The sequence below is a fragment of the Penaeus chinensis genome, chromosome 20 (assembly GCF_019202785.1).
Source record: "Penaeus chinensis breed Huanghai No. 1 chromosome 20, ASM1920278v2, whole genome shotgun sequence".
Taxonomy (NCBI): domain Eukaryota; kingdom Metazoa; phylum Arthropoda; class Malacostraca; order Decapoda; family Penaeidae; genus Penaeus; species Penaeus chinensis.
Genome location: NC_061838.1, coordinates 8545491 through 8557990, shown reverse-complemented (window position 1 = coordinate 8557990; position 12500 = coordinate 8545491). Strand labels below are relative to the sequence as shown.

At 46.8% G+C, this 12500-nt stretch overlaps 1 protein-coding gene across 4 annotated transcripts in view; it reads right to left on the bottom strand.

Moving 5' to 3' along the window:
* Positions 1-12500, bottom strand: part of LOC125036000 (CAP-Gly domain-containing linker protein 1-like) — a 236866-nt gene that overhangs the window by 140206 nt on the left and 84160 nt on the right. For all 4 annotated transcript variants that reach the window (XM_047628342.1, XM_047628340.1, XM_047628343.1 and 1 more), the window contains one exon: positions 1-1861. This exon is cut by the window's left edge and continues 1105 nt beyond it. In XM_047628342.1, the coding sequence (XP_047484298.1) occupies positions 1-1861 (1861 nt within the window). The remainder of the gene's footprint in view (positions 1862-12500) is intronic.

The following is a 12500-nucleotide window of genomic DNA, read 5'->3' as shown; positions in this document are numbered from 1 at the left end:
ACAGCCGGACGTCCTCCGTAGGGGAGGAGGCAGTGCCAGTGCCGCCCTCGGAGCGGGGGTCGCACTCGGCATCGCCCTGATACCCCTGGTCGAGGCTGCCCGCACTGGTGGTCATGGCCGCCGCACTGCCGCTCCAGGCCGCCTCGACGTCAGGCGCTGCCTCGCCCGTGGTCGACGAAGCGAGGAGAAGCCGCGTGGTGAGCGGTGCCACTCGCCGTGCCATGGCCGGGAGTCGCGACAGGTCAACGCCTATGGGCACTCCCCGAAGCTCGTGAATGGTCTCACTCTGGTCCTCCTCGTGGATTGCCTCTTCTTGATCTTTGTGCTCTTGAATCTGCTGAAGTTCGACCTTCTTCTTCTCCTCTTCCTTTTCGTCCTCTTTCTTTTGTTGTTTTTCTGCTTCCTCCTCGTCGTGCTGGAACTGTTCAGTCTCGGGCGAAGGATGAGGTCGTGTGGGGGAGCTGCTGTTGGAGGAACTGACCTCGGCGGATGTCCGAAGTTCGCGGATGATGGCCGACACGTCCTTCTTGAAGAGCTCCTCGTCCACGACCCCGCTCATGCTCTGCTCAGAGTCCCAGCGCACCAGCGGCACCTCCCGCCCAGAGGCTTCCGCCGGCAGAGAAGCGTCGCAGACCTCGTCCTCTAGCGCTGCCACGTCCTCGTCGGAGGGAGATCTGCCGAGGGAAGCGGAGGCAGTGACTGTGAAGTCTGGCATTTGGTCTGGAGTGAGGATGCCCAGCGAGGACTCGTCGCAAGTGGCATCCTCCGGCGAGCCGAGACTCGCCACGTCGTCTTCGTGCTCGTCATGACAGGCTGATCTTCCTTTCGTTTGGGTGAAGTCGCGAGTCTGGAGAGATTCTTGACTCTCGGGTGAGTTCGGAACCGAGGAGTCACGCCCCTCGATGGTGTAGGTGGCATTGGATGCGTCTGACGGCCGGCGCCGGACAGCATTGGGTTCCTGAGTTTGTGTAGAGGACGGCATTAAGCCTTGCCAAATCTGACCTTTACCGCTGTTCGCTACGTTTACAGATCTCGCATCGTTGCCGCCGATTTCGTCGAGAATTAGGAACACTTTACTTGCAGGCGCGAAGATCCCGTAGTCCGGCCGACACGAGAAGTATATAACACCGTTTACAGAGCCATCGTTCTTGCCGACAGGTCGCTCGAGCTCTATGCCGCACCACTCGCCACTCGCGAACGCGGTCCGGCCGAAGTAGCGCAGGGTCCCATGCTCCGTCCCTGCCACGACCACCCGCCGCCCCACGCTCTCTTGGGTCGGGTACTTAGAGTGCGGCTCGACGGCGGCGTGCAGCAGAGGCCCGTCCCAGCAGGTGCGAGCCCCGAGGACGCTCGAGACGCGGTAAGTGAGACTCGGGTCGCTAACGTCCTCCTCGGAGCCCCGAGTGATCTTGGCCAGCTGTCTCGAGAAGGCCGACTCGGTGGAGGCTCGTAGACCTCTGTGCCGCTCCCTACCCCATACCCGGTCCTCGTCCACCCAGCTCTCGCCGCTGGAGTAAGGGTAGCTGAGTCGGCTGCCGGTGGAGGAGGGTCGGGAGGCCCTTCGGCTGTGGGCCTCTAGAATGTCCCCGTCGGAGTATCGAACGACCTTCCCGGATGAGAGTCTGAGGCGGGGGACAACGGCCTGGCCTGCGGGGATGTGGTGAGCGGGGCTGGTGTGGTGCTGGGGGGCGCCTTCGTAGATGTGGGCGGCAGGATCAACAATGTGGGTGCGGGCTTGGGCGATGGGCGCGGGGTCGCCCGGCTTGTACTGAACACCACTGAGCTGGAGTCTAGAAACGGCCGAGGAGGGACGAGGGAGGCCAGACCGCCGCACCGTCGGGATGCGGCTCTCGCCCGGGGCCTGCAACACAAACACCATATTAGTACCGACATCAGTAAAATCAAAATAGACAAAATAATCTCCTATTGAATATTCCTAATTCCACATCAGATAAAGCAAACTAAAATATTTCTGCATCTACTGCGATGTACATAAATTTACATCATGGGTTATTTCTGGATAGTCACCCAAACACAAGGTTGCGACTGACTAATGCAATGGCCTTGCACATCGGCCGTTATCACCAGTATCATGCCACATCGTGATGATTTTGCAAGAAAGAAATTTAACTAAATTTAACCGTCCTTAATGTAACATTGCAACACCCAGCTGTTACACACACACTCGGGAGACTCTCCACAAGCACGGTTTTAGATCAAATACTTTTAGACTCAATCACGAATTTGCTTTGAACCCTAAGGTTGTCATAGCAACAGGTAGAGACACACAACAACAAAACCCCACATGACCATGAACGAAGAATGAATACCAGAAGTGGCAAGAGGTCAGTCGTGAGGTGGCGAGGCGGTATAATTACACCTGCAGTCTCTAAACTTAAGATTACAGGTATCGGGAATGACGCCATGATCTCCGTGCATGGCCGTCTTGCGTCTGTCCGAATGGCATTCTCTTCTCAGCTTTACCACTGTTTTCATAATTAATATAAATCCATCCTCATTATCCCCTAGCTTTATTACTTTTTCCTACTAAGGATATAAAAATATCCTCCTTTCCTTCTTTCCATTTCATTACGTCCCCATCATCATCTTTCTCTTCACTTCTTTCCCGTGACCTTTAACTTTCTTTCCCTTCCCTTTCCTTTTAAACCCTTTTCCAATCCTACTTTTCCTTCCCCTTTGCCTTTCTCCTTCGTCCCTAGCCTCCAACAATAATAACACCATATAAATCTAAAAAAAAATCACAAAAAAAAAACGAATAATAAATAGATAAATATATATAAATCATTGTTACCAGACGGAAATCCCCCCCGAACCAAAACACGTGAACATAGCCTTCGCTCACAATGATACCATGGCTGAGTGATATCCTTGGATAGGGTAATGGGGGGAGAGGTGACTCATTGCAGACGCCGACGTCCCACGAATCACATCGTAATGTTGTTTTGAAATATGACAGTCAAAAACACGCAGCAGTCTTATAAATAGTTAATAAAGGTTGTAAAAAAAACTAAAAGAAGGAATAAAATAATAATACAAAAATAACGGATTTGAGTATTTATATATCAAGCAAGTACAAAATCGCATGAATGTATGTGGCTTCTTTCGTGCGAACATGAGACATTAAACATATGAGGCTTCCGCCACATGCACGGGTTATCTGTCCCATTAAGTCGGGCAGAAACGAACGATCGGAACTACATTAACATTTTCTTCTTCCTTTTATTAATCGTTTTCTATACTTCCTTCTTCATACGCCTAAGTCAGTCTACTGTATATTTTCTTCTTTTTTTGTATTCTCTAGCCTGCATTTCCATGTTCGACATAAATAAGCCGTTTCAATCGGTCTCCATCTCTGCCTTCTCCAATTTCGCTTCCATCCCAATCTGTCCCAAATCACCCGAAAATGGCCGCGCAAGAAATACGACTACAAATCACATTTATTTCCTCTCTTCTTGGTAGCCATCCTCATCACCTCGGTCTCCATCCGGTCGTTGCCATGGTTACCGCGTCCTCTCCATTTCTCATTTCCGATTACCTTTCTTTTTATTGCTGTCAAAGTTATACAGTGAAATTAATTCATCCGCTCACAGGAGCTTAAGTTTCCCGTATATCTGTTCTCCGTCTGATGTTCCACCTGATACCTACTTCCCTGCCCGTCTGGTGTCTGTTTAATTTTTCCTAACACTTCCTTAACACCTGCCGGGTGTCTTTTTTAATCGTTTCCTAATGTCCACCTGCCTCGGAGCTTCTCTGTTTCCTGCCTGCCTGTGTATATCTAATGTTTGCCTGTCTGTGTATCTGTGTTGTTTCTGTGTGTGTAACTACCTGTCTGGTTATTTTTACCAACCAGTCTCTGTCTGTTTCCCTCTTCTCAGAGCATTTCCTTCTGCCTGTTTATTCGTCCTTTTGTGTCTGTGTGCGCCGTTCCAATTCCAGCCCGTTTTCTTTCACCAATTCCTATTTTCTGTCTTGTCTTTCAAACGCTTTCTCACAACCTTCTCTCTCTCTCTCTCTCTCTCTCTCTCTCTCTCTCTCTCTCTCTCTCTCTCTCTCTCTCTCTCTCTCTCTCTCTCTCTCTCTCTCTATCTCTCTATCTCTCTCTCTCTCTCTCTCTCTCTCTCTCTCTCTCTCTCTCTCTCTCTCTCTCTCTCTCTCTCTCTCTCTCTCTCTCTCTCTCCATCTGACTCCTAATCTTCCTCTTCCTCTGTCTCTCCTCCACATCTCTCTCCTCCTCCTCCTCCTTCTTCCCCTCATCCATCTTCATCTTCTCCATCTCCCACTTTTTCCTCCCTCGCTCAAAAAACGAGGGTGCCTGACTCACCCGCACGACAGAGGAAGGTTTACCATCACACCGCGTGCTGGTTTACACCGAGGATTATCCTTCACGCTCTGATGCCCGTGCTTGCCTCCTCAACATCACCACAGTTATACCACTGCGCCTCTGCCACAGGCATAACACTGCGTCTATGCCACAATTATAACACCATGCCCCTGCCACAGCCATAACACTGCGTCTGTGCCACAATTATAACACTGTGCCCCTGCCACAGCCATAACACTGCGTCTGTGCCACAATTATAACACCGTGCCCCTGCCCCATCATAGCACTGCGCCTCTGCTACAGCCATAACACCGCGCCTCTCGCAGTGATACCTGTGCCATATCGTCATGGACATACCCTTACATTACACAAGATGCCAAGAACCGGGGTCACTCCTTCGCGAGACCATATGTGCAAAGTCCACGGTAACAAAATATACGAGTGAGAACGTGCGGTTTTCACATGTCAAGGTGTGTATTTAACGTTGCGACTAATTATAATGTTCATTAGAATTACGTAATTTGAATCATGATGATATATATTTACTCTTTACTCAGCGTCACATGCGCACTTTCCGTGCAACATGACTTTACAAGTTAACAACATATACCCTATGACCATATGTATATCACGAATACGCTACGCCACATGCTAACACCAACACAAGGCTCTAAGTCGCACCGTCACATCTCTGCATTAATGAGATATCCTGCACGAATACCTATGCGACGCAGCCTACCAACAACATACCGCCCTATGCCGCATAACCACCACATAGCTGCGAGCGCCAGACTATCAACGCACCACAAACCACGAAAGCCACATAGCTATCATCTCTACCCACGCCCGCGCGCATCATGAAGCTTCATGTCTGCCTTTCCCTCCTCCTACCCCCCACATTGCTACCGCACCCCCAGCCCCCGCTCTTCGATCTGCTCACCATCGCAAAAGCTGATCGTGAGAGTAATCAGTCACTTTGCTTTGATAGTGCGCTTGATAGTACCTTTATCACCACTGGTGGCGATTGTCTACTCATCGTGGCGCCGTAATCAGAAAACGGTTTGCTTAATTTTTGAATCACGATTTGAACCCTGCCTCTAAATAATTCATAAACTACTACGAAAAAGATGTATCGTGAACCAAATTGAAGGGAAGGGTGAGGAAGAGTTGCGTACTGAATAAAGGTACATGATTAATCGGGCCGGTTCATGAACTGGGAACATGAGTGCATGTTAGCATGACCAGGTGCTTAGGCCTATGCCTGACCACCACACCGTACGGTAGCAGCTGTGTCGCACGTCACTCTCTCACATACATACAAAGCGTGTGTGTGTGTGTGTGCCGATATAGACGCACTGCCATACACTCAAATATAGTACACACACATCGATGCATACACAGTGATATAAACGCACACATTCAAACGCACATACAAACAAAGACCACACTTAAACACGCACACACACACACACCCACATAAGCAACCAAAAGACTCCTCACCGGCGTCCTCATCCTCGCGGAAGCCCCAGGAAGTTTTCCACAAAGCAATCCTCACAAAACAATCCTATGAGAGCAGGACATGCGCGTGCTCTATTCTCCAAACAACTGAGTGTTCAGCAGCAGTGTTCACCAACGGTCTGGTGAACACTCATGAGAAAACGGAACGGGTTTGTTACACAGTTTCAGCACGAGATTGTCTTTCCGGGTTACCTGTCATGAACAGAACACATTTAAATGTCTAAAACATACAAATGCGCAGATACGCAGACACAGCCATAAACATAATCAAAATCACACACACACATAAACGCAATACACAAAAACAAACAGACACACATACACAAACACACAAAACACACACACGCACAAAAATAAAAAGCAGAAAATAATCACCATAACATATGAAATCCTCCCTATCGGCTCCTTTCTGACCTGACCTGATCTTTCTTTAAATATCGGCTAAAACGTCACCATCCAAAAAAAAAAAAAAAAAAAAAAAAAAAATCACCCCAACACGACCGAGGACACGACCCCAAATATCTTCCAACGACCCGGCGACCTTCCTTCGAGAATTTGCGACCCAACCTGCGAACCTAATCGCGGATGACGTGAAAAAAGGCAGACGGTTTTCTAAAATTATCCTTCGTACCCTGTTTTTTTCTTATATGCATACATGAGCAAGGGAAATATATAAGGGAAAATAAATCCCAAACAGATGTGTCCATTTTATTTTTATTTTGTTTTTGAGTGAGTAAATACTAATCAAAATAACAACAACAACAACAATAATAATAATAATAAATAATAATAACAATGATAATAACAAAAATAATAAATAATAATAACAATGATAATAACAAAAATAATAATGATAATAATAATAATAATAATAATAATAATAATAATAATAATAATAATAATAATAATAACATCAACAACAACAACAACAATAATAATAACAAAATAATAATATTGTCACTATTATTAATAACAACCACAACAACAACAACAATAACAATAATAATAATAATAATAATAATAATAATAATAATAATAATAATAATAATAATAATAATAATAATAATAATAATAATAACAATACCATGATTAATACTAACAACAATGGACCCCCCCCCAAAAAAAAAAAAAAAAAAAAAAAGACAACTTACGGCTCCAAACCAAGCCCGTCCATCAATTCATTCCCCGAACACAAGTCGTTTTGCCTAATGGACCCTTTGGCAATGGCTATAATCCTGCCCCGAAAGACCAGAATCGCCCGCTTACGTAACTCGGCTTAAAGAGTTACGGCCTCTGCGCAGCGCTAATAGACACTCTATCGTATGGTCCGTCATCCAACCGGCCGGTCGATGAGAAGTGTGTGTGTGTGGTTGGAGAGTGTGTTTTTCCCGGTGATTGCAGTGAGGGGGAAATGGGGTATGGTGTTAGGGAGGGATGGGGTACGGTGCTTGAGCTAGGGGGGGGGGGGGTACGGTGCTTGAGCTAAGGAGGGGGGGGGGTACGGTGCTTGGACTGGGGGGGATTTGGTATTGGGGGAAATAGGGTATAGTTTGTGATGAGAGGAAATGATGTATGGTGTTGGGAAGTGAGGTATGGTCTCCGGTGGTTGTGGTGATGGGGAAATGGGTATGATGTTGGAGGGTAATAAGCATAGTTTGCGAAGGTTGCGGTGAAGAGGAATGGGACATGGTACCAAGAGGAGCTATGGTGATATAGTGAGGGGGAATGTGGTATGGTCTCCATGGTTGCGGTGAGGGTAAATAGAAAGATGCTGAGGGGAGTGACCCATCTGCAGTAATTATCATCTTAAATCTAATGAGGAAGGAGAAGGTTAAATAGAGATAGAAAGAGGGAGAACACCGGGGAATAAGTGTTCAGAGGGAATAGGCGAGGTAGAGGAAGAGAGAGAGAGGAAATGGAGAGGAGACAAATGAATGAGCAGGGGGGAGACGAGACGAAAAAAGTGTGGATGAGAGGGGGACAGGGAGAGGGAGAGGGAGAGGGAGAGGGAGAGGGAGAGGGAGAGGGAGAGGGAGAGGGAGAGGGAGAGAGAGGGAGAGGGAGAGGGAGAGAGAGGGAGAGAGAGATGGAGAGTGAGAGGGAGAGGGAGAGGGAGAGGGAGAGGGAGAGAGAGGGAGAGGGAGAGGGAGAGAGAGGGAGAGAGAGATGGAGAGTGAGAGGGAGAGGGAGAGGGAGAGGGAGAGGGAGAGGGAGAGGGAGAGGGAGAGAGAGGGAGAGGGAGAGGGAGGGAGGGAGAGGGAGAAATGGAAAAAGGGAGAGAGGGACGGAGGGAGAGAGAGAGAGAGAGAGAGAGAGAGAGAGAGAGAGAGAGAGAGAGAGAGAGAGAGAGAGAGAGAGAGAGAGAGAGAGAGAAAATTCGAAAACAAAAAAATACCATAACAATTATTTTTTCATCACACACAGCAACCCCCTCCCCTCCCCATCAGTACAAAAGTCCGAAACAGATATAACCTCCATTCTCCCCCCCCCCCTCACCCCCTCGCGTGCCATGGAAGTACCTACTACAATCAAAGGCGAGAGAAAGAGGAGCCCCCGTGCACCGTGAGAGTGACGGAGGCGCAAACATTTGTTAACATGCAAGCAAGCACTGGTGGCGTGGTTCGGCAAGGGTGGAAGCGTCGTTGGTGGGAGAGAGAATGGTGGAGGCCTTGGTGGTGGGGCTAGGAGTGGCGGAAGCTTTGTTGGTGGGAATCAAAATGGCGGAAGCTTTGTTGGTGAGGGTAGGAGTTGTGGAAGCTCTGGTGGTGGAGTAGGAATGGTGGAGGTCTTGGTGGTGGGGGAGAGGAAGTGGTGGAAGCTCTGGTGGTGGGGATGGGGATTTGCCCCCTTTACTCCCTCCGGGAGTAAAGGGGGCAAAGTGGTGGGAGTTGGTGGAATCTCTGGTTGGAAGCGCTGGTGGTGGTGGCAGCGGCGTTGATTGGGGGGGGGGGGGGGGGAGTTGGTGGAATTTCTAGTGCGGGGGAGTAGTGGAGGCGCAGGGGCTGGGGGTTGGGTAATGGTGGAAGCTCTAGCGGAGGGGGGTGGGGGTGGTTGAAACGCTGATGGTAGGGGTGGGAGTTGATTGCAAGTGCCAGTTAAGAGAGTAGGGGGCAGTGGGCGAAGTGATGGGGGTGGGAGCAGTGCAGGGCGCTGGTGGAGGAAACCTAAAACGACGGAGGCACCGACAGTGGGAATCATGATAATAAGAGTAGGTAAGCAAGGGAAGAAGGGAGAGAGGGAAAGAGGGGGGGAGGGAGAGAGGGAGGGAGGGGGGGAAAAAGGAGGAAGGAAGAGAGGGAGGGAGGGGTGAGGGAAGAAAGGAGGAAGGAAGAAATGGAAAAACAGGGAGGGAGAGAGGAAGGGAGAGAGAGAAGAAGGGAGGGAGGGAGGGAAGGGAGAAGCAGTGGTCGATACAGTATACACAGTGGTGGCGCAACACGGGGAGGTAACACAACAAGTGCCGGCCTTCGAGTCTGCGGCCGAGCGAAGACACGTTCCCGGCCGGCCTCCCACGGCGCGGGCTCTCCCTGCGCCTTCCCCGACTTCCTTTTGCCTTTGCCTCATGCGCTGCCTTGTCATGACGTCGTGCGTATGATTTGATAAGATATTATATAATGAGAGATGCATATAGCGGACGAGGAAACAATTTCGTGACTACAAAAGCGACGTGGCATGTATAAACACTATACACGTACATATACATTTACATAAAAATAAACACCGGAGTATGCGTGCGTGCGTGTGCGTGTGTTTGTGTGTGTGTGTGTGTGTGTGTGTGTGTGTGTGTGTGTGTGTGTGTGTGTGTGTGTGTGTGTGTGTGTGTGTGTGTGTGTGTGTGTGTGTGTGTGTTTGTGCGTGTGCGTGTGCGTGTGCGTGTGCGTGTGCGTGTGCGTGTGCGTGTGCGTGTGCGTGTGCGTGTGCGTGTGCGTGTGTTTGTGGTCGGGTGAAGTGCATTTGGAGTGCGGAGTATCTATCAACAAGTTGATGACATAATCAATATTTTAGCGAGCAAAGGAGTGGGTAGGAAAGGGCAGGAGTCAAGTTACGTCGACCCAAAGACAGCTATTACCAGAAATAACACAGACGTATTGTTTGATAACACCATTCCCACTTTTTTTTACAATTTCTCCTCTTCCCCTACTTCCTCCATGTATTTAATTTGTTCCGTTCTCTTAAGCTAACACGTAAGTACACGTTATATACTGACACAATTATATTATTTATCTCTCTTCTCTTATTTCCTTTTTTCTATTTTGTTATTCACACTTAAGTTCATGTCTTCTATGCACATCCCTAACGATGGAATAGTTACAACATAGCCACTCTTGCTGATGACTCTCTGTGAGATCGACCACGCTAGATATATAATTCTATACGAAATATTATGGACTTTCACCGTCCAGTATACTGACGTTCAGAATAGTATTTTCGTATGTCCTACATTAACTAAGATTTGTAAATAATGCGAGAAGAGAAGTACAGTATATTTGTTCGCGAGCTCTTCTGTATATTCATATTTCAATAAAAGGTATAAACTGTAAACAGTAATATAATAATAATAATATAATAATGATGATGATGATGATGATGATGATGATGATGATGATGGTGATGATGATGATGATGATGATGATGATGATGATGGTGATGGTGATGGTGATGGTGATGGTGATGGTGATGATGATGATGATGATGATGATGATGATGATGATGATGATGATGATGATAACAATAACAATAATAATAATAATAATAACAATAATAATAATAATAATAATAATAAATAAATAAATAAATAAAATAAATGTTAATGCAGAAGTCATTTAAAAACTCAATAAAACCTAGGCAGCAGCATCAACAATCATCTAACATCTACAGTTACACACGACCAAACATTTAGGAAAAACCTTAATTCTGCCAATAGCCATAGCGAAAAGCAGGAGGGAAGAGAAAAGAAATGAAGAAAAAAAAAAACGGGTACAAAACATTCCTTATTTTTCCGTGTTCTTCGGTCACCTTTCCACAACCTGGTTTTAACACTAGGCGGAGCAGGAGAGTCGCGTAGCGGCGTTGGAACGACCCTGCCCGGAATCACCCGTTCGAAGCGCATCAACGAACCATAACGCTGTTCTATTTTTCAAGATTTTACCCTACCTTTTGCTATTTTACTCCTATGAATTTGTTTGTTTGTATTTAATATTTACGAAATGGGTGCTTCTTCCGAGGGAAAAAATAGGTTTTAATAATTCAGTCCCCGCTCTGTAGTCGACTGGAACGAACGGGTGACGACGGAAGGGAGGGGATGGGCGGACGAAGATGGCAAGGCAAATGTGTCATTAAGTAGACACACACACACACATATTCGTCTATCTATCTATCTTTCTACCAATATATTTACGTGTGTGTATGCACACACACACATACACACACACACACACACACATATATATATATATATGTATGTATATAAATATATTATTACACATACACGCACGCGCGCGCGCACGCACACACACATGTGTATATATATTGTTATATACATATATACATATAGATAAAAGCTGTCTCGTGCATCCTTTCATCTCGCTCCCCGCACTCCGCCCACGAATGGGCTGTTAGCAACATATTCCCATCCTCATAAATTCCCTTCCCCATAACAACCCTGTATTGTCTCCCCTGATGACAGTAATCACACGTAGGGGAGAACTGAAAGGAAAAATGATATGTCTGTCACAATCTCTGTCATTACAAACAGTCATCGCAATCACAATATTATGACTAATTTCTTTAGAAAAAAGGAGGAAAAAAAAATAAATATCCCTCTTTCTTCCCACAGCGAGGAAATATGAATATTCAGCTCTGGCGTGCGTCCAAAGCTGAGCCTGTCGTTAAGGGCCATTTTAAAACAATATTTATCAAAGTCAGCGTTCTTGATCGACAAATCCCGTTGCATTACGATTCAAAATCCTATTTATAATTGAGGTTCATGATTAATGTCATTCATGGTTCAGAACCGACCCCGTCTGGTCATTTTGTTTACTTAACTGCACAGACGTTTAGTATGATGTATTTAACTTATGATGATGATGTTATATTACAGTATTAAATTACAAATCTAGGCATATAACACGCGTATCTCATCCAATAAGTCAGATATGTGAAAAGCGGCAACAAATGTCCAAATACTTGTAGAGGTAAGGTCCAACAATAAAACAAAAATAAACAGACAGACTACATAGCAAATACGAAAAATACGGTAAACGGGAAATCTGAAAAATATATAATGCGAGGATTCTTTCACTTTATTTGTCAACAAACACAGATGATATTAGATGAGTTAGATAAATATGTAATGTACGCACTCTCCCAAGCGAGCATACGGTCACCTTTATTTGCCGACAGAAAGCATAAAAGAATAAATAAAAGTCCGTGACCCCGTCAGCGTTCCCGCCCGGCCTCCTCCTCATCGAGACCCCGCATATCCGGAGACGTAAGAGAAAGCCTCGCCCCTTAAACCCGCCGTCTCCACGCCGCCTTCCGAGCGAGCGAGCAAAGAAGACCCGGTCAAGACGCCCGGGAATACCTCTCCATCCGAGCGGAGGAACTGTTGCCCTGTGACACTTCCCGATGACGACGCCGT